This window comes from Mastigoproctus giganteus, chromosome 9 (assembly GCF_048544385.1).
Source record: "Mastigoproctus giganteus isolate SK-2022 chromosome 9, ASM4854438v1, whole genome shotgun sequence".
In the NCBI taxonomy this organism is placed as follows: Eukaryota; Metazoa; Arthropoda; class Arachnida; order Uropygi; family Thelyphonidae; genus Mastigoproctus; species Mastigoproctus giganteus.
Genome location: NC_143583.1, coordinates 199,141,822 through 199,162,650, shown reverse-complemented (window position 1 = coordinate 199,162,650; position 20,829 = coordinate 199,141,822). Strand labels below are relative to the sequence as shown.

Genomic DNA, 20,829 nt, shown 5'->3' with positions numbered 1-20,829 from the left:
GGGTTCTCATGGTATGACAGCTACAAAGCATTATTGCATAGATAGTGTAATAGCTTGAAATGAACTAAGTTTGCTATGAAGTGCAGTGATGCCATTGCGGAACCATTTCATCAAGCAATTGCAAAATTTGAACTTAGTTTTGCAGTTGCTTTCTGTGGAGCAATTTGGCTCCATTTGACTTCTTTCTGTTCTCAACTATCAGAACATGTTGTGGGTCTTTGGGGAAAGTCCAGTAGCATAAAAAGTTGTGGCATTAAAATGCTTTCAATCATAGCAGAATAGAATGGATTTATTGTCCAGTGGTACTACATTGAATGGGGCTTAAAACAAAAATTGGGAAGTTCGGGTTTAACCTACATCTAAAGTCATTTCTGGAATATAATAACATATCCTGCTTGCCAAAATAGACAATTTTTGTTCTGCATTATATCTATTAAATTCAGAGTATAATGGATATTTAGAAGGAATATATTGATGGAAATAGTTAATTTTTGAAAGCTGATTATTCTTCTCTTTCTTCTTGTGTTACCAGCTTGTTAGCAATGCCATTCACTTTTTATCATCAGTGGCAGATCGACCACACTACAAACACTTATTTGAGGCACCAGGAGTTCTAAGTTCAATCTGCGAAAAAGTCATTATACCGAATATGGAATTTAGAGGTAAGAAAATTGTTTCAGTGTAAATTGTTTATTAATGTCATGTTATTCATTTACGTAATTTAGTTTTAAAATAGGAATGGTATATAGTGATCGATAAAAGGTAGCTAAAATAAAAGGCCTTCAGTTTCCTTTGACCACCTTGTATGAACTTGAATTGATTAGGAGGTTCAATTAGACATGATTTTTCTCCCACTCAGAAATTAAAGAAAAAAGTGTTCTTTATTGCACCCTTTCTATTTAAGTGTATCTCATCCCTGTAGAAGCTGTCTCTCCTGTTAACAAGTACAGACCAGGCTGAAAAAAATTCTACCCCTTGAGCCTTGCACAATCTTTCCAGGGCTGAATTGATCGACAGGGCTCTCATCATATACTCCCTCCTATCGTGTCTGGGCAGAATTGCAGACACTTTCAAATGCAACCCTAATTCACGGCTTTTTTTAACAGTGACCTGTACTTGTTAAGTAATTCCGCCAGTCTCCTACTCTTAATATCATTAGTGCCAACGTGTACAACTGTATCACCTTTTGTGCCCTTAAAAGATGATATCCGCTCTACAACGTCATTTCTCTATTGAAAATTCAAAATATCTTCATTAATTGTTGGGCAAACAAATACCAAAGGCATAGATAGCTGTAAACTGGATTTATTATATGCCAAAATGGGTTAACTTGCACCTCTTTGACTTCCTTGGGCAGTTAGTTTGTGACTGTTCCTCTTTTTACCATCCAGCAATAGTCTGCCATCATACTGACAATCCGTCTATCTCCCTTGCATACAAAAAATAGCCTCCCTTTCTTCCATATCTTTTATATCTTGATGAAATCTTTCTCCCTGCTCTTCACTTAAACTACCTAAATTTTCTGGGAAATATTTGAAATGAGAATGGAAGAAGTGTACCATAACACTCAGCCTGGTTTTCTGAACTTCTCCAGCATATCATCCATGACTCTCATAATAATCTAGATATTTATTGTTTCCCAAAATAATTGCATACTTCATTTTTAAAGCCATTCCAAGCATTACTTTCAGTTTGGTTCATAGATCATTTCTCAAATTTCGACTCTACTAGCAGCTTGCAGATTTGAGGTCTAACAAATTCCTGCTCTGATTCCCCCCCCCCATATGTAAAGCCTTGAGAATTTAGTGCAGACATACTTGAAACAATTTCCTTCTTTATTCAGGGCTTGGATGAACTGTTTCCTTAAACCTAGTTTTATATTCAGAGCAGGTAACAATACTTTGTGTCAATCTACTCATCTTTAATGTCTTTGAACTTGGTGTCAGAGACTGTTCTTGTTGGCCACACTTCTCTTTCCCAATGTACACTTTTTGCTTGACTGTCCCACTCTTATAGGAAGCCAGGCATTTTTTGTGTAACATCCTTGTACTGAATTTTTTTTTCCAAAAGAAGCTTAATATTTTTGTAGTTTTTTTCTAGGTGAAATGGAAAGGTGTTTTTTTTTTTTTTTTTTTTTTTTTGATGATGATGCTATTATAAGCTTGCTTTCTTACAAGTTGATTTGTAATAGTACTACAAATAAAGTCAGGAAGTCCAAGGCTGCATAAGAGAAATCATTGGCTAATAGACCAAAGAATGAAGACAAGGAATTTTTCATGTATGTGAATACAGCGAAGAAGAAACCTAATCAGATCAGGTCCTTGTGCACTGGGTGTGGAATTGCCTTGCATAACCTAGTTGATGTTCCAGATGAATTGAATAGGTACTTTGCATAGGTCTACTGACTCAAGGCCCTTCATGCTGACAAGAGGCTGTGCAAGTTGAAGCTGAGTCATATGAAATTAGTGATTTCATAATTAGAGATGATTGTTTATTAGAAAAATCTTTGAGCAAGTAAGGCTTCTGGGGTTGATGGCATATACAGTCGGTCCTCGTATAACACGTGTGTACATTACACGAATTCGATCATACACGATTTATAAATAGGGGAACGTTATCTTACATAACACAAACCGAATTCGCTTATGCATGATTCGCCTTTGTGTTTTCAAGAAATGGCAGTCGAACGCGGAATCACCCCAACTGAACGCAACATGATAGGAATGAAGAAGATTCTGAAAATGTATTTATGTGTTTTATATCAGTGAAGGGGAAACACATTTCACCATAATAACGTAAAAACCAATACAATTCCAGCTATCGGTATAATCGCAAATGCAACTAGATCAGTTTACTACCAGTTTATAACAGATTCCACTAGCCAAAACGCAACTGGAAAATGGTTTAATGTAGTAACCCCTAGAAATGTGCTTTAGTAAAATGTGAGGTGTTAATAGTGTATCTCGGCCTTTACGGTGTTGTTTATTCAGTTGCTACACGCGCGCAGCTTTGTTTATGTGTATTAACCGTGCCTCCTCGTTTTGTAATTGTGCTTTGTTCCCTAAAAATGAGTAAAATACTTAAAAGGCGTGAAAAGGAAGAGTCCTGGCGAAGACGCTGCAGATTCAGAGAGAAAAAAAAAAAGCAATATTGATAAACAGAGGCGGACTGGGTCAAAAATTCTTACCCGGGAAAATTTATAGTGGCCTCATACTATGGTTTATGGCCAAAATCACACCGTCCGGCCCACGGGGATTTCCTGGGTAAGGCTTATGGCCAGTCCACCTCTGTCGATAGAGAAAATATATGAAATTGTGAAACGCTTTGAGTGAAATGAAAGACCATGTGATATTGCACGTGCTACAGACCTAAATGAGGCAACGCCGAGAATTACAAAGAATGCAGAGAAAATAAAAACAACTTTCATAGCGGGAACAACTCAAAGTGTAATTAAAATCCATTAGATTAAGACACAAGAGATGGAACGGCTGTCATCTGTTTGGACAGAAAATCAAACAAAAAACAAGTTTGCTTACTATAGAAGCAAAAGCATTAGCAATATTTTATTACGTAATAAAATACGTAAGCATTTTATTACGACTTGCGTATTATAATTTATACTTACGTTTTATAAAATATGTAAGTATTTTATTACGACTATTTTATTTAATATAATAAATTTTTTACGAATAAAATACGTATTTTATTCGTAAAAATATTTTTTAGTATTAAAAAATACTAAAAATACTTTATTATAATATTATTTTTTATTAAGTATTTTAATCGTTATATAAAATACTTAAGTATTTTATAAGTATTTTATAACGATTAAAATTACCAGATTATTTATTGTGTTTGGTAATGTTTTGGTTCCAAATGTGTGTTCAATCTTGGGTAGTCGGCACCTAACCCCACTTTTCCCATAGGGCCTGTTGTTTGCATTGCACGAGGGTTTCTAGGAACACAACTATCGTGCTATACGAGGACAGACTGTACCCAGTAATTTTGAGTGAGGCAGCCAGCCATTCCTGTGGATTGGAAAAGTGCCAGTATATTTTCAGTACATTAAGGCAGTTCTAAGAGTAAATTCACTAACTACAGACCAGTTAGTTTGACTTTAGTGATAGGGAAAATCTTGGAGGCAATTAAGAAAAGTGAAGTCGAGGGACATTTAGATAAAAATGGCATTATTAAGAGAAAATCTTGTTTAACTAACTTAGTAAGCTATTTTTGACATGTTATTCACAAACTGGATGCAGGGAAGAGTTTCAGCAGGCAGATATTTCCATTTATTTCTGTGATTTTAACAAAGCATTTGACTCAGTTCCTCATGAGAGATTACTATATAAACCGGAACATGTTGGGATTACTGGCAAGATTCTAAGGTAGATCACAAGATGGTTTGCAGGTCAGAAGTTAGAGGGTTGTGATTAATGTATATTCTTAAGAATGGTGTAACATCAGAAGTGGCATCCCCCTAGGATTAGCTCTGGGACCACTATTGTGTCTCATTTTCACAAATGACATCAACAAAGGGATAGAGGGTATGATGTCAAAATTTGCAGGTGTAAAGATTTGGAGAGTTATTGATTAGTGCCGAGCAGAACTCCTTCAGGATGATTTGAACAGGCTTCAAAATTGGTCAGAAAAATGGTAGCCATATCTTAATGCAGCAAAATCCATGGTCTTGCAGTTGGTGGGGTTGAGACAAAAATTAGTAGAGAGGTTAAAAACAGTAGAGGAAAAAAAGGAGTTATGATATGGATAGATAAAACGTGTAGAAACAGGGATGTCATAATCCCACTATGTATGACCATGCTTGGAATACTGTGTCCAAATATGGGCAACTTGCATGTTGAGATTAGCAAAAGGATTACTGTAAACCTCAATCAGGAGACCTTAAGGTTTATAAGGCACTGAGTGGGATGAGTAGAATGAATGAAGGTGAAAATTTTCACTGTTATGAAGAATTCATGAACTAGGGACCATGAATTCAACTTATGGGGGAAGTGTTTAGGCTAGATCATAGAAAATGTTCTTTTAGCCAGTGACTTGTGGATTACTTCCAGTAATCAACAACTTTCTGGCTAAATTACAAGTTGTCTTCACCACAGTAATTGAAATTCAAAGGTCAACTGGATGGTTATCTATGTGAGGAGGGAAGTGCATAATTTTTTTTTTTTTTTTTTTGCAGGTGCAGCAATAGCCTGTGTCTTCCTTGCACTGTATGACTAAATAAACATCAGTTGGTCTGTGATTATCAGCTAGATCAACTCTTGATTCTATGCCACAAACTACTCTAGTGGTGAACTAATGACTTACAGAAATGGCCAGCTGCCTTCTCTGCCTGAGTCAAAGTTTGAAGTGAAGGAAGAGTTCTTTAGGCCATATTACTCTGTTTTCTGTATTCACTATTTATTTTCTTAAGGAAATATTACTAAGTGATTAGTCTTTCCTACACTATTAGTTTGAAAGCTGAAAAAGTTGCTCCTTCATTTCTTCTGAAATTTCTGCTAGCAGAATATATGCAGTTTTAAATACCTAAGCCTAAATCACACACTGTGAAAATAATTTTAGTTATGTTTGTGTGACTTATGACAGTAAACATTCTTACAAGTTGGAAAGATATCAAGCAATCCCATATGGATTGTTTTAGAAAACGGTTCCTGCAGTTTGTCCATAAATATTATTTCCAAGAAATACAAGAAAGTCACAGAGGAAATTTTAGACATGGCAAAACACCCTAATCTGGATGTGAAACTGGAGATATGAATGAGTGCTGGAGTCTTATAGAAAGCAGCTTACAGACAAAGATTTGATTGAGTTGCAGGTAGAAATGCAAATTGAAGAAAGGAATGATAGTTGAGATGATTTAATCTTCTGAATGTTTAAGAGAAATCATGGTGAAATTGGAAGTGAGAGAGAGACAAAAGTCATTTCAAGAGGATTGTAGTTCAGTGTTGAAAGAAGCAATGACATTTTCACAGGCATTTATGAGGGCACCATTTGCTATAAGGTTCTTTTTCATGAAAAGAAGACAACTTATTAGCTTTCTTTGAAAGAATTTTTCAAGAAGAATTAGTTTATCTGGTATGTACAACAATTGTATTTATTCCCATTCATTTAACAAAACACAAGTTATTTCCAAATCTTCGGGAACTTTTCACAGCATATTATGTGAGTTTATAGGAAAAATTAATGTTTGGTTAATGTATGTTAATTGAGCATTAGATGTACAAATAAAGATTATTTATTTATGAACAGAGGGTTGCAAAGTGTTGTAATTAATTATTTGATGGTAATATAAAAATTTAGATCTTAAACACACAAATTTCTACATTCTGAGTTATAGCCTAACTTGTTAGTGTAAGATAAAAATAAAGCATTAAAGCAAATGATCATGGTGACTTTCTAAGACTACAACCAGCTGTCTAATTCCAGTGATTTATACTAATTCTCTTATGAGCTTCTGGACAAATGAACTTAATGAACTACAAGTAGATAACAACCAGTCAGTGAATTCCATACTCTGTCCTTCACTCTTCAAAATTTCACATCTCTTTATTAACTGCCACATCACTGACTGTATTTGGTCAGAAACATATGAGGAGTGACAGTAAAGTTCCTGGACTGGTGCAATAAAAAGAACGTAAAGTTGAAAGAGCTCAAAAATGGTTTTATTGTTACTCAGAGTAATCACTGCTTAATTGAATGCACTTATTACACTGTTCTAAAAGTTTCTGAAAAGAGTCAACAAAGCCATCCAAAGATGATGTTCAGTTCAGCATTTGCATATTTCTTTAAATCCTCAAATTTTGAGAAAAAAATCTTTCCTTTGAGGGCAGTTTTCAACTTGGGAAAGAGGAAATATTCTGATGCTAGATTGGGAGACTAAGGCAGAATGGGTAGGGTCATTGTTATGCAACAAGAACTAACCGCCTTTCTCTCAAATCGGTGCCTCCGTAGCCAGGTGGGAAGGAGCAGCAGTGCGTAGCACGTGCTTCTTGATCAGACCGGGGTTTGAGCCAGTCACCCAAATACGGAGGATGCGGAAGGCTCAGGGAATGACCACCGCCTATCCTGGAGCAATATGGCCTTAGTTGCTAATGCTCCTAAAAACCAAATAACAAACAAACACCTTTCTCTCAAAATTGTTGCCTCGTCCAAAAAATGCACTTCAGTAGTCTTTGAAACACCTGTACATAGAACACAGCATTCACTTTCTCCTCCTCAGGTACAAATTCCCTGTACACTGAAAAACATGATCAGTATTGTCTTGACCCTGGACTTCTCTAGACAAAACTTTTTTGGGCCTTGGTGATGGTTTTGAAGCCCACTGTATGCTCTGATGCTTCATATCATATTGAAACACCCTAAACTCATCTCCAGTGGCAATACAGTTGAGGAAATTAGGATTGTCTGGATGATGTATTTGCATGATGGTGCTTCGTTGCTACTGCTCATCAATGAAGTTGTGTGGCACAAATTTTGCACAGACCTTCCTTTTCCTTAAATTTTCCTGTAGAATTTGAAATCATCTCAAACATGACAAACCTTTGCAACTCTGCCCTCATTTCAAGAGGTTGAGAGATGCCCACTTCTTGAGTCATTGTGAACATCCTCATCATCATCTTTGAACCACTTATGTCATTCAAGCACATCGGTATTACTTAATGTTTCATCACCATAAACAGTTTTTAACATTTCATATGTTTCTGTTGCAGGTTTTCTCAGTTTAAAGTTAAAAAGAAAATTTGATATTTGTTTGTTGCCCCGTTGCAGAACATTAACACTACTAAAGAAACTGGTTGTCACTTGCAACCTGTCAGCCTACTTTACAATCTCTGACCACCATCTGTTATAAGAAGTTTGAACTACAATGTGCCAATTCTGTTTATTTTCAAACATCATCTAACATGATGTAACAGCGCACCAGTCCAGGAACTTTATTGTCACACACCTCGTATAACAGTATTGATCTGTTTTCATGACAATTGACAGGGCAAGCCAAGTACATTTTTAGGGCTCAGTACTCAGCATACATCCTGCTTTACTGAAATAAATTTAGAGCAGTTCTTTTAATAACCTCACCAGGTATCCACTTTGCCATCATATAAAAAACTTTATGGAAATTCTATCGTCCTGAAACTTGATACTACGATGTGTTGGACAGACAACTTATGTAATCAAGACCTGCTAATATCCGTAAAATCGGACAACTGTTAACTCGTGATTTTCCATTGTATATGATCTGTGTCAGATCCTATACACTGTGTCAAAAAAGTGCACTCCAATCCAATAGTCTTTGAACGAACTATTAAACGTTTGTTGAAATGTCAATGAAATGTGTCAAAAAAAACCCATCCGCTTTAAATTTCAGCTCGATCTTAGATTGATTTAAAATTTTAATTCAAAATGAGGACACAGATCCTATATTAGCATTAGCATTAGTAGAGGCATTTGATGCAAGAAAGCAAGCTTATGCAGCATCAGCCAAAAAAAAAAAAAAAAAAACCCACTTCCACTTTACCCCTCTGTTCGTTCAAAATACCTGTCCAGCTGAGCCTTAAACCTATTTAGGCTATCAACCTCCACGACAAGGGATGGAAGTCTGTTCCACCAATTCACCACCCGCTGGCTAAAGGCAAATTTCTGCACGTCTATCCTACATCGGTCTTTCCTCAATTTGAATTTATGCCCTCTCGGGTGATTATTCTGAGCTAGAGGAAGAATCCCATCAGCATTGAGCATGCTCAAACCATTCAAGGCTTTATACACCTCTATCAGATCACCTCGCTGGTGCCTAGTCTCCAGACACTGTAATTTGCAAAACTTAAGCCTTTCTTCGTAAGAGCACCCCTTTGTTCCATTCACTAATCTTGTTGCCCTTCTCTGTACTCGTTCCAGCAGCTCTACATCCTTCTTGAAATGAGGCCTCCAGACCTGTATACAGTACTCTAGGTGTGGCCTGACCATTGCCTTATACAAGGGAATAATCACCTCCTTATCTCTGCTGGAAAAATTCCTGTATATCATTGACAATACTCGATGAGCTACTCTTGCAGCCTGTCTGCACAACCACCCCCAAGTCCCTTTCATTCTCTACCACTGTCAGTGTAGTACCACAGAGTTGATACGTTGCTCTGGGGTTGCTGTTTCCCATGTGTAGTACTTTACATTTGTCAATGTTAAACTTCATTTGCCACCTCTCAGCCCATCTGCTCAACCTTTCCAGATCCTGTTGCAGCAGCATAGTGTCAGTAGTGTCCATGAAAACCCTGCCTACCTTTGTATCGTCTGCAAACTTGGACATTAAACTTGATATACCATCATCAATATCATTTATAAATACAGAAAACAATAATGGACCCAACACTGAGCCCTGAGGGACTCCACTAATAACATTAGTCCACGATGAGCAGTGTCCATTGATTACCACTCTCTGTCTTCTCCCCCTCAACCACCCCTTTATCCATAGCAGCAATTTACCTCCAATGTCACACTGCTCCAATTTGTGTAGCAGTCTTCCATGTGCAACAGTATCAAAAGCCTTTCTAAGATCCAAGTATATAATATCAAAGTTATTCCCTGCATCCAGTTCTTTTGTGACTGCATCATAGTATCCAATCAAATTGGTCAGGCAACACTTCCCCTTAACAAAACCATGCTGTGTCCGAGCTATAACTGAAGTCTTCTCTAAATGATCCTGCAGTGCTTCTTTAACCAGTGCCTCCATTAATTTCCCTGGAACAGAAGTTAAGCTCACAGGTCTATAATTACTTGTGTCAGCCTTTGATCCTCCTTTGTGAATTGGGGTCACATTTGCACATTTCCAGTCTACGGGTACCTCCCCTGAGTCCAAGGAAGCTCTCATAATTATGGCTAAGGGTTTGCTTACTTCCTTTGCTGCCTCCTTTAATATAACTGGATAGATCCCATCCATCCCGGGTGCCGTTCTTGTGTTTATCTTCAACAACCTCTTCTCCACCTTACTCTCAGTTATTTCAAGATTCTGTAGCTTACTGCTAGAGTTGAATACACCTCTGGCATTCCCCTCGCTGAATAACTCCTCATGTGTGAATGTCGATGCAAAATATTCATTTAGTTTGTTAGCTACCTGAGCAGGATCATCAACAGTTGACCCATCAATATCAAGTGGACCAATCTGATTCATCCCCTTCCCTGTAGAGTTTACATAAGTAAAGAACTCTTTGCTGTTTTTCTTTGCATCCCTTGCCAAGGATTTCTCGTAATCAGCCTTCGCCTGCCTAACCTCCTTTGTAACTTGGTTGCATATCAATTTGTATCTATCATAGGCTTCTGTGTCATGTGTTAATTTGTAAGTATCCCATGCATTTTTCTTCTCTGCCATATGCCTCATTAGTTCATCTGACATCCATTTTGGCCTAAACTTTGTACAATATTTCTTAGTTGGTATGTAAAGCTTAGTAGCTTCCAAGATAAGTTCTTTGAATGCTTCCCATTTTGAATTTGCTGTTGGTAACATCATCAGTTGGTCCCACTGTATAGAATTTAAATACTGTCTCAGTCCATCGTAGTCGCCTTTTACGGAAGCAATAACCCTTCCCTTTACCCCTAATGGTAGTTACCTCTTTGAGTAAATCCCACTTCAGCACACTGTGATCACTGCCACCTAGTGGTTCATTTATCTGCAGATTCTTAATGCATGAAGAATCACTGCTGATAATCAAATCAAGAGTATTACTCCCTCTAGTTGCCTCCCGAACATGCTGATGTAGAAAACAATCATCCAATAAATCCACAAAAGCCCTGCTAGTGTGTGAGTGACCAGCCCCCAAATTCCAGTCAATATCTGGGAAATTAAAATCTCCCATTATAAGACTCTCTGATTTACTGGCCCACTCTATTTCCCTGTACAGTTTCTTATTATACTCATCAGAGTCATTAGGCCTATAGCACACTCCTACTCTCAATTTTGATCTCCCAATGCTTATGTCACACCAAACTGACTCAACACTGCACTGTCCAGCGATGTCGACTGGCTTCACTTCCTTGGTTTTTATGTGTTTCTTCACTAATAGCATAATCCCTCCCCCCTTCCTATCCTGTCTATCCTTTCTGTAGACGTTGTACTCCCCAAATTCCAGTTCTGCATCCCTTATATCTGTGTGACACCACGTCTCTGATATCCCAACAATATCTGCCTTTGATGTTTTGAGCAATACCTCAAATTCATCAAATTTATTTACTAAACTCCTAGCATTGGTGTACACGCAAGTATACCTGCACCTGTTTCTATTCTTAGCTACCCTAACACAACCCATGTGTTTACTTGTACCGCAATGGCTCCCAGCAGTCTCTGAAATATCATGCATCTTGTTTTTCAGGCTTCTGCTCATTCTAATAGAAGCAGTGCAAGAATCTCTTTCACCTCTGCCAGTGGCTACTGTCAATCTATTGGTCTTTGTCTCCCCCCAAGCTAGCAGTTTTCCGACCCACCTAACACTACCTCGATAGCATCAGCAAATATTCTTGCACCCTTTCTATTTAAGTGTATCCCATCCCTGTAGAAGCAATCTCTCCTGTTAACAAGTACAGTCCAGGGTGAAAAAAATTCTACCTAATTATGTTAATGTTATTAATTATGTTAAATATAATTAATTATGTTACGTTTGTAATCTATGTTGTTATATGTATTTATTTAAAAGTAAAATGTAACTGCTAACGAAGTTCAACTAACGCTATCTAGTATGGTATATAACTATCGTATCACAAAGGTGGGACGTTCGAACGGTAAATCTACGGACACTTAAGTATTAATTATCTTTCAAATCTCACTGTCTCGATTCAGAATAAAGTAACGATCCTTACTAGGTCTATAAGCTACTTACAGAAATAATTCGATGTAAAAAATATTCAATCAAGCGGCTAAATATGGCTAAAGAACTTCTCGTTCAGCAGAGTTGCAAACACGTAGATACCCTTACCGATACTTTTATGCAATTACAAGGCCGAGTAAAGAATAAATACACCAAATTAATCAGAGAATCACAAAATAATGTTATACTACTAAATTTAAATCAAAAGTTTTAGAAAAACAATAATTTCAAATCAATAAATAAGAAAAATCCACTTAGCGGCTTTTAACACGACAGTCTCCTAGTAGCCTCGTCAGCAGCCCCCCCGATATGACAGAAAATCCCAATGAGTTAGCATTTGTTTAATTTTACAGATGTTAGCAGGTCTCAGTTACACAAGCTGTCTGTCCAACATGTCGCAGGTATCCACTTTATGAAGTGTCATTAAGTAAATAACAGCCGGTTTTTAAAAAATAAATTAGAAAAGTTTCATCTGTTATACTTCAAGTTTTATATGCTGAAGATATTCTTTAAGGATTTTTATGTGGTCATCAGAATATAATGTTAATAATTTTTAATCTAGTATTTTGATTTTTCAGCATCAGATGAAGAACTTTTTGAGGATAACCCTGAGGAATATATCAGGCGTGATATAGAAGGTTCGGGTAAGTAACCTTACTGGACATAGAATAGTTCTTATAATTACTCTAATTATAAATGACATGATATGTTAACATTGAATGTGATAAGACATTAAAATTGATTTATCAAACTTCAGATTAACTGATTTTGTTATGTAGTTTTGTAGTACCCTTCAAATCTTGCTAGAATTGGTTTAAAATTTCAAGCTTATTTTTTCTGAAAAGCAAGAGTCAACTTTTGATTTCGGATCATAAGCTCACATGGATATAATTAAGATATAAAAGAAGCTGAAACAAAGAGAAGCATACCTGTCTGTCACAGTCTACCAAGCGGCACCACAATAAACATATTTTCATCAGGAAGCAAAGGCTGCATTGCTGGTATTAAATTAGTCATTGATAATGCATTTCCTCCATCATACTGGACAGATTTCGTTGGAAGGCAGTCAGATATCATCCCTCCTTGACAGTCCAGCTCCTTTTGTGTGGGTATGTAAATGTAACACACTAGACACATTATATCTTTGGTCCCTTTACAGAAAGCTTCAAAGGAAATGTTTTCACATGTAACCAAGTGATTGAAACATATCAGAACCATACATATCAACTCACCAAAGTTGTATGCTAGGTTAAGTTGATTTGTTTCTGCAATATTGGAATAAATTTTTAAACACCTGTGGTGATTTTGTATAGACATATTTTCTATTTAATTTGAACAAGTACATCTAAGTCATAAGAACTAATATGCGTGGAAACTGTAGTTCTTTATCCAAAGTGAAATTTAAGATAATGACAGACTTCTCTATATACTGCTTATATTATTAATCTTCAATCTTCTATAATTCTATGCCTGTATGTAATAGAATAATTATCATTATCAGTATTAAATCTCATGATATAACTGTGAATTAAGGCATGATTAGGATTGCTGGCAATTTTTGTAAATAAAATAAGAGAAATTATAAAAATTTTAAATTGTTTATCTATTATAATTTATATGAAGTTCTCTTAGTGTATATTTTTGCTTACAAAAGATCTCTGTTCTGCTATATTGCTGATTGTTTTTACTGTTGTTTACCTTTTGATGTCAAATTTGTTTCCGACTTGCTGATAGAGTATACTAAGGGTGGCCATTCTTATCTTGTAGCATGCTACATATTGTGTTGGAAGGGCATTGTATGCCACCTAAGGACAGATCCAGGACATACCAAAATCAATATCCTCTCCCACTGAACTCTGCCTGGCAGCACCAAATATTTTCACTAACAGAATTTATCTAGGTGCTTATAATGAAAAACATTCATTTGTTGCTCAAATTGTTAATTTGTGCAAAATCATTAGTAATTGAATACCAGAATACCAGACAATGCTAACTACACAGCAAACACGACTGATCTTTTTCCCATAAAAGACCCTTCAAAGTACATGGTTGAGATTAGTGGTGCTCTAGACGCCTCAGACTTGGTGATGGTCTCTTCTCCAATGCAGTCCTCTCATGGCTATTCTCAACTTCATGTTGTTTGGCAATACAAGAATGCAAAATTGGATGATCTGCAAGAATTCTTTTCCTTGGTGGAATTACTGTTTCAAACCTGATATCAACATTTGCTCGGGTTATGTCAGTGAAATTATTATTGTAGGGATGGACTTCTTTATTCCACACTCCACCTTAAAATATCATCCTTTATCTAAACCTTTGTTTTCCAATAAATATGCTAGGGCTATTCAAAAGAAGAATGTTGCATATCGTAATTAGCTTGTAGCCAAATCTCCAGGTTCATTTTCTGCCTACATCAAAGCTCACAACAATTGTAAAGCAGTTATTAATCAGTCCAAACTATGAAAGATTCATTTATGCATGGTTACTGCACTTGCATTATTTCTACTACCCAGGCATCATTTCTACTTACTGTATTTTTCCACCCGTTCTCAAAACCTCTGCTCTTGATCTTCTGTTCTGTATGGCCTTTTTCACTTTTTTATTCTTCAAGTGTTTCCTCTTCAGCTTTGAAATTTGCTCATATCCAGCCAGTTTCTAAAAAGGGTGACAAATCCCTCCCATTCAAACATTATCCCATTGCACTTACTTTTACTCTTTCTAAAATAATGGAGAAATCTATTAATCACCAGCCCTTAAAATGTCTAAAAACAACCTTCCATCTGATCAAGATCACCAGTATGGATTCCATCAGGTTGATCCATTGATGATTTATTGACTTATGTTACCCATATGTGGACAAATTCACTGGAAAAGTTTAGTGAAACTCAAGCTTGCTCTTGACATTTCAATGGCTTTTGATTGTGTTGTCATAAAGTTCTTCTAAATAAGCATCCATCTTATGGTTTGCCTACTATTTTTCATAATTGGGTATCCGGTTTTCTCTCTGACCACTCACTGTGGGTGGTGATAGATGATGCGCTATGTTCTAACTTCTCCACTAATTCAGGTGTTCCCCAAGGTTCATTTCTTTCTTCCACTCTTTTCCCCTTGTATATTAATGGCCTTCCATTGACCAGAAATCCCATCCATAGTTTTGCTGATGATAGAACGTTGCAGTCCACCTTCTAGTTTCTGAGAAACCTTGCCATGCTCAAACAAATGCCCTTTCGAATATCCACCACCAGTAACATTCCTTAAATGTTGATTCCTGGGTATAGGGGGTCCCCAGTATCCGAGTCCCCACAGTTACAACGATTTGAAAATTGAAGAATTAAAGCTTTTTTCCTTGAGAAAATTGACCAAGCACTTGAATATTTTTTGTGAGAACGATCTTCTTCACAATTGTGCAATAAATGTTAAGCGCAAAGTTAAAGACATAACTAAATGCTACAACACAATTTTATCTGAAAAATACGACAAAAAAAAAAAAAAAAAAAAAAAAACATGAGCAACTCTGGTTTCATTCTTTATTCGTATAACTGAAAAATAGTGTAACTTCAATAAACTTTACTTAACCTTACATTGTGTAACATATTATAATGAAAAAATGTCTAATAAAAGAATTTTCTCATTTTTGAGTTCATTCGTCCATTTTTTACTATGTACAAGTATATGATAAACATTACTATATAATATTGGTGTAAATATACCATATCTACTCATCCTTCACAGTGAGTTGCCCATGTATTGCACTACCTCAAATAAGTAACGCTTCACTTGCAATACCAGAGTACCTGCCCACCCACTGATGAAAAGTCAACTGGCTTTGAAACGGTGCTGTCTGGGTGGTGGCACCCACCAAGAATAAGTAACAATAATCTTCCCTATTAGTGAAGCATTACTTATTCGAGGTAGTGCAATACATGGGCAACTCGTTGTGAAGGATGAGCACAATATGAGATACAGATGAAATGATGCTTTTCACACTACTATCATAGTTTTTCTTTGAGTTGTCTATGGTGTATTTATACCGATATTATATAGATATAGAATCTTAAAATATTATGCCTAGTTGTATTTAGTTATATTTATTTAAATAATAAACATTATGAAAATAGGTCCCCGTTTTAAGTGGAATTTTCTGGAACCAATTACCCTCGGATAACAGGGATCCTCTGTAATTCTCCAGTGGGGCTAAGATAACTTAGTCGATTTCAATCTTTCTAAAACTCATTTCTGTCGTATATTTCTAAAAAAAAAGGAGATTTTTCTGCTCATATGCTTATCTTCAGTGACACTCTTGTTTTTAGACATATCTTCACTTATCTCTCTTGGGATTACCCTGACTTCTAATTTCTCTTGGCATAAGCACATCAAAAATATTGCTTCCTCTACATCTAAAAAGCTGGGTTTTCTCTTTCTGTCTCGGTCTTACTTTTCTTCCAAACAACTGTTCTCTCTGTACAAATCACATCCGCTGTACCATAGAATATTGTTTCCATATCTGGGACAGTGTTCCCAAAACCTTTCTCAGGCATCTCGATTCCATTTCAAATGAAGTCCCTCTATTCGCTGTCTCATAGATGTTCAGTTTCTGCTGAATGCCTTTTCTATAGATACTTCCATGGGCACTGTTCTTCTGAATTGGCTTCTATAATTCCTACTCTCTCTCTCTTCCAAATCGGTCTGAATACTTGCTGCAACTGATCAGCATCCTTTTAGTGTCCAACTTAAAACTCACAGAACTAAGTTTTCTTTTTCCTTATTTTTTCCTTCAACTTCCATTTTTTTTGGAACAACAATTAATTTTCGTATATTTCCTGAAAATTGCAATCTACAGAAATTCAAGTCTAATGTCAACAAATATCTTCTGCTAAAACTTCAACCTGTACATGGTACTAAGTACGGTAGGTTCTAATACCTCTTGTGCTTGGGGTTTTCTTTTGAAAAAAAAAAAAATGCAATCGTACCCAACTTTGTTTCCCGGCAAACACATAAACAAAAGTAAGAAAGTGAGGGGTATGTGCTACAAGTTGCAAGCTTAACAAAGGCAATTTGAAATCGATAAGTCTGTCAGCTTGCAAAGAGTGTTCACAGCTTACAACCTCCAAGTATGAAGAAATAAATGTAAAGTTTTTAGGTATTAATCAACAATTGTATTTTAATCACTCAGTTATATGCAAGGATAGGAAATCTGAGTGAAAAGTGCAGAAATTTGGTGACACTCTTTGGCACATAATGCGACACCATGCTCAATTTGGAAAGGTCTGCTGTACGTAGTAGTAGCAGTGGCATGTGATGCAAGAAAGCAAGTATATGAGCATATGCAGCATCAGTCAAAAAAAAAAAAAAAAAATTACAAAACAAATCCCTCTAAATGTTTGTCTAGTTCCTCCTTAAATTTATTTAACCTATCAACTTCCACGACAGATGGAGGTTTGTTCCAGCAATTAAGCACCCGCTGACTAAAGGCAAATTTCTGCACATCTGTCTTTCCTAAATTTGAATTTATGCCCCCCCCCTAGGTTTGTAATCTGAACAAGTGGAAGAATCCCATCAGAATTCAGAGAGCTCAACCCATTCAAGGCCTTATACGCGGTGCCTCCCTAGCCAGGTGGGCAGGAGCAGCAGTGCGTAACACACGCTTCTTGATTACACCGGGGTTCAAGCCCGTGTACACCAAATATGGAGGATGCGGAAAGTTCAGGGAACGACCACCACATATCCCCGGAGCAATATGGCCCTAGTTGCTAATGCTTCTAAAAACCAAATAACAACAACAGCCTTATACGCCTCAATCAGATCACCTCGCAGGTGCATAGTCTCCAGCTGCTGCAATTTTGCAGAACTTAAACCTCTCTTGGTAAGAGAATCCCTTCATTCCCCACACCAGTCTTGTTGCCCTTCTCTGTACACGCTCAAGCAAATCTACGTCCTTCCTAAAATGAGGCCTCCAGACCTGTACGCAGTACTCAAGCTTGACCTGACCATTGCCTTATACAGAGGGACAATCACCTCCTTTTCCATGCTAGCAAAATTCCTATACATCATTGACAAAACCCCATGACCTGCCCTGGCAGCCTGTCTGCATTGCTCAGAAAACTTCATATCTGACTGCACAATTACTCCCAGGTCTTTTTCATTTTCTACCACCTTAAGTGTAGTACCACACAGTTGGTACATTTCTCTGGGGTTACTTCTACCTATATGCAGTACTTTGCATTTGTCAAGGTTAAACTTCAGTTGCCCCTTCTTAGCCCATCTGCCCAAATTATCTAGATCCTGTTGCAGTAGCACACTGCCATTACTGTCATTAACAACCCTCCAACTTTTGTATCATCTGCAGACTTCAACACTAAGCCTGATATACCTTCATCAATATCATTGATAAATATACAAAACAGAAGACCCAACACCGAACCTTGTGGGACTCCACTAATAACATTAGTCCACAAAGAGCAGCACCCATTAATTACCACCCTCTGTCTTCTCCCACTCAACCATCCTTTTATCCATTGTAGCAACTTACCCTTAATACCATTCTGCTCCAATTTGTACAATAGTCGTCCATGCGCAACAGTGTCAGAAGCTTTCCTGAAATCCAAATATATGATATCAAAATTATTTTTTGCATCCAGTTCCTTTGTAACCACATCATAATATCCTATCAAATTTGTCAGACAAGACTTTCCCTTAACAAACCCATGCTGTGTCTGAATTATTGCTGCAGTCTTGTTTAGATGATCCTGCAATGCATCTTTAACCAGTGACTCCATTATTTTACCCGGAACAGAAGTTAAACTAACTGGTCTGTAATTACTCGTGTCACTCTTCTATCCCCCCCCCCTGTGAATTGGGGATACATTTGCACATCTCCAGTCCATGGGGACCTCCCCTCAGTCCAAGGATGCTCTCATAATTATGGCTAAGAGTTTGCTTACTTCCTTTGCCACTGCCTCTAATATAACTGGATAGATCCCATCCACCCCAGGTGCCTTTCTTATGTTTAACTTCAACAATCTCTCCTCCACTTTCCTCTCAGTTATTACAAAATCATTAAGCACACTGCTACAATTTGATAACCTTCTGTCATTTTCAAACCTTAATAACTCCTCAGGTGTGAATGTAGATGCAAAATACTCATTCAGTTTGTTTGCTGTCTGAGCTGGATCATTAACAGTCGAACCATCGATATCAAGTGGACCAATCAGATTCGTCCCCTTCCTTTTAGAGTTTATATAAGTAAAGAAATCCTTGCTGTTTTTCTTAGCATCCTTTGCCAAAAATTTCTCGTAATCTGTCTTCTCCTGCCTAACCTCCTTTGTGACTTGATTACAGACTAGCTTATATCTGCCATAGGCTTCTGTGTTGCCTGATAATTTATATGCATCCCATGCATTTTTCTTCTCTGCCACAAGTCTCATTAGTTCATTTGACAACCATTTAGGCCTAAACTTTGAACAATATTTCTTAATAGATATGAAACTTTTAACAGATTCTACAATTAATTCCTTGAATGCTTTCCACTTAAATTTGCTGTTGGTAACATCATCAGTTGATCCCACTATACAGAATTTAAAAACTGTCTGAGACCACTGTAGTCACCTTTACGGAAGCAAAAACCCTTTCCGTTACCCTTGATGGTAATTATATCTTTAAGTAAATCCGACATCAGTACACTGTGATCACTGCCACCTAGTGATTCCTTTATCTGTAAATTCTTAATACATGAATGATCACTGCTGATAACCAGATCAAGAGTATTATCCTCTCTGGTTGCCTCTTGAACATGCTGCTGTAGAAAACAATCATCGATTAAATCCACAAAAGTCTTACTAGTGTGCGAGTGACCAATCCACAAGTTCCAGTCAATAGCTGGAAAGTTAAAATCCCCCATTATAAGACATTCTGATTTACTAGCCCACTATTTCTCTGTACACTTGTTCATTGTACTCTTTCGAGTCATTATGCCTATAACACACTCCTACTCTTATTTTTGCTTTTGCAGTGCTTATGTCACACCAAACTGACTCAACAGTTCATGTGTTTAGCTTCATTCCTGATTTTTCAAATTGGCCAATAAGCCCATCACACACACACACACACACACACACACACACACACACACACACACACACACACACACACACACACACACACACACACACACACACACAGTGAGGTGTGCTGGGTCGGTGACCAGTGATATGCATGCTATGGGTTGACCATTCCTGATGTATAACTTTTCTTGCCTTTTCTCTCCAAAAAGTGATTGGTGAAGTAAAGACTACTGTGCACCCTGCTCTTGTATGTTTTTTTTTTTTTTTTTTTTTTCATGCTTGCTAGATAGTTAAATAAGATTACAGTGGAGGACAAAAAACTGCATCACCTAAAAAAAAAAGTAACATTTGTAGTGAAACATGTAAGATATTATTTGATTACAGTCATACAGTCATTTTGTTTGTCGCAAAGCAAAGGTATTGCATTAGCTGTTTCTATAAATACGACGTTGGAAGAGTATACACACTCATTAGTATCCTGTTTTGCGGAGGGTAAACGTGACTCCATTTGTTCAGTTGATGCCAAGAAAAAAGCGTAGCTGTTGCTCTGTCCCAGGAAGGGCTTTCTACGTGTGCTATTGTTGATAAAATAGGCTGTATACAGTATCCCAGGTGCTGAAATTAAAGCGTGAAACCAGTGATGTGAAGAGAAGACCTGAATCAGGCTGTAAGAGAATTACTACACCTTCCCAAGATCAATATTTGAAATGGCTTATGTTTTCGTATTGCCATGCTAGTGTTCCTAATCTAAAACTGGTGTTTGAGATGGCATCTGGTGTTGAAACAAGTGCATGAACTATCCAAAGACGGCTTTCGGAATGTGGTCTGCATGCCTATCGGCCCAAGAAGAAGCCTTTGTTGACCCAACAAACAAGGAAGAAGCAATTTGCTTGAGCTAAAGCGCATGT

The 20,829-nt window shown here is 37.1% G+C and overlaps 1 protein-coding gene across 2 annotated transcripts in view; it reads left to right on the top strand.

Moving 5' to 3' along the window:
* Cse1 (chromosome segregation 1) overlaps nt 1-20,829 on the top strand; it is a 441,978-nt gene that overhangs the window by 169,326 nt on the left and 251,823 nt on the right. For both annotated transcript variants that reach the window (XM_090381796.1, XM_090381797.1), the window contains exons 10-11: nt 533-662; nt 12,440-12,505. In XM_090381796.1, the coding sequence (XP_090237922.1) occupies nt 533-662; nt 12,440-12,505 (196 nt within the window). The remainder of the gene's footprint in view (nt 1-532; nt 663-12,439; nt 12,506-20,829) is intronic.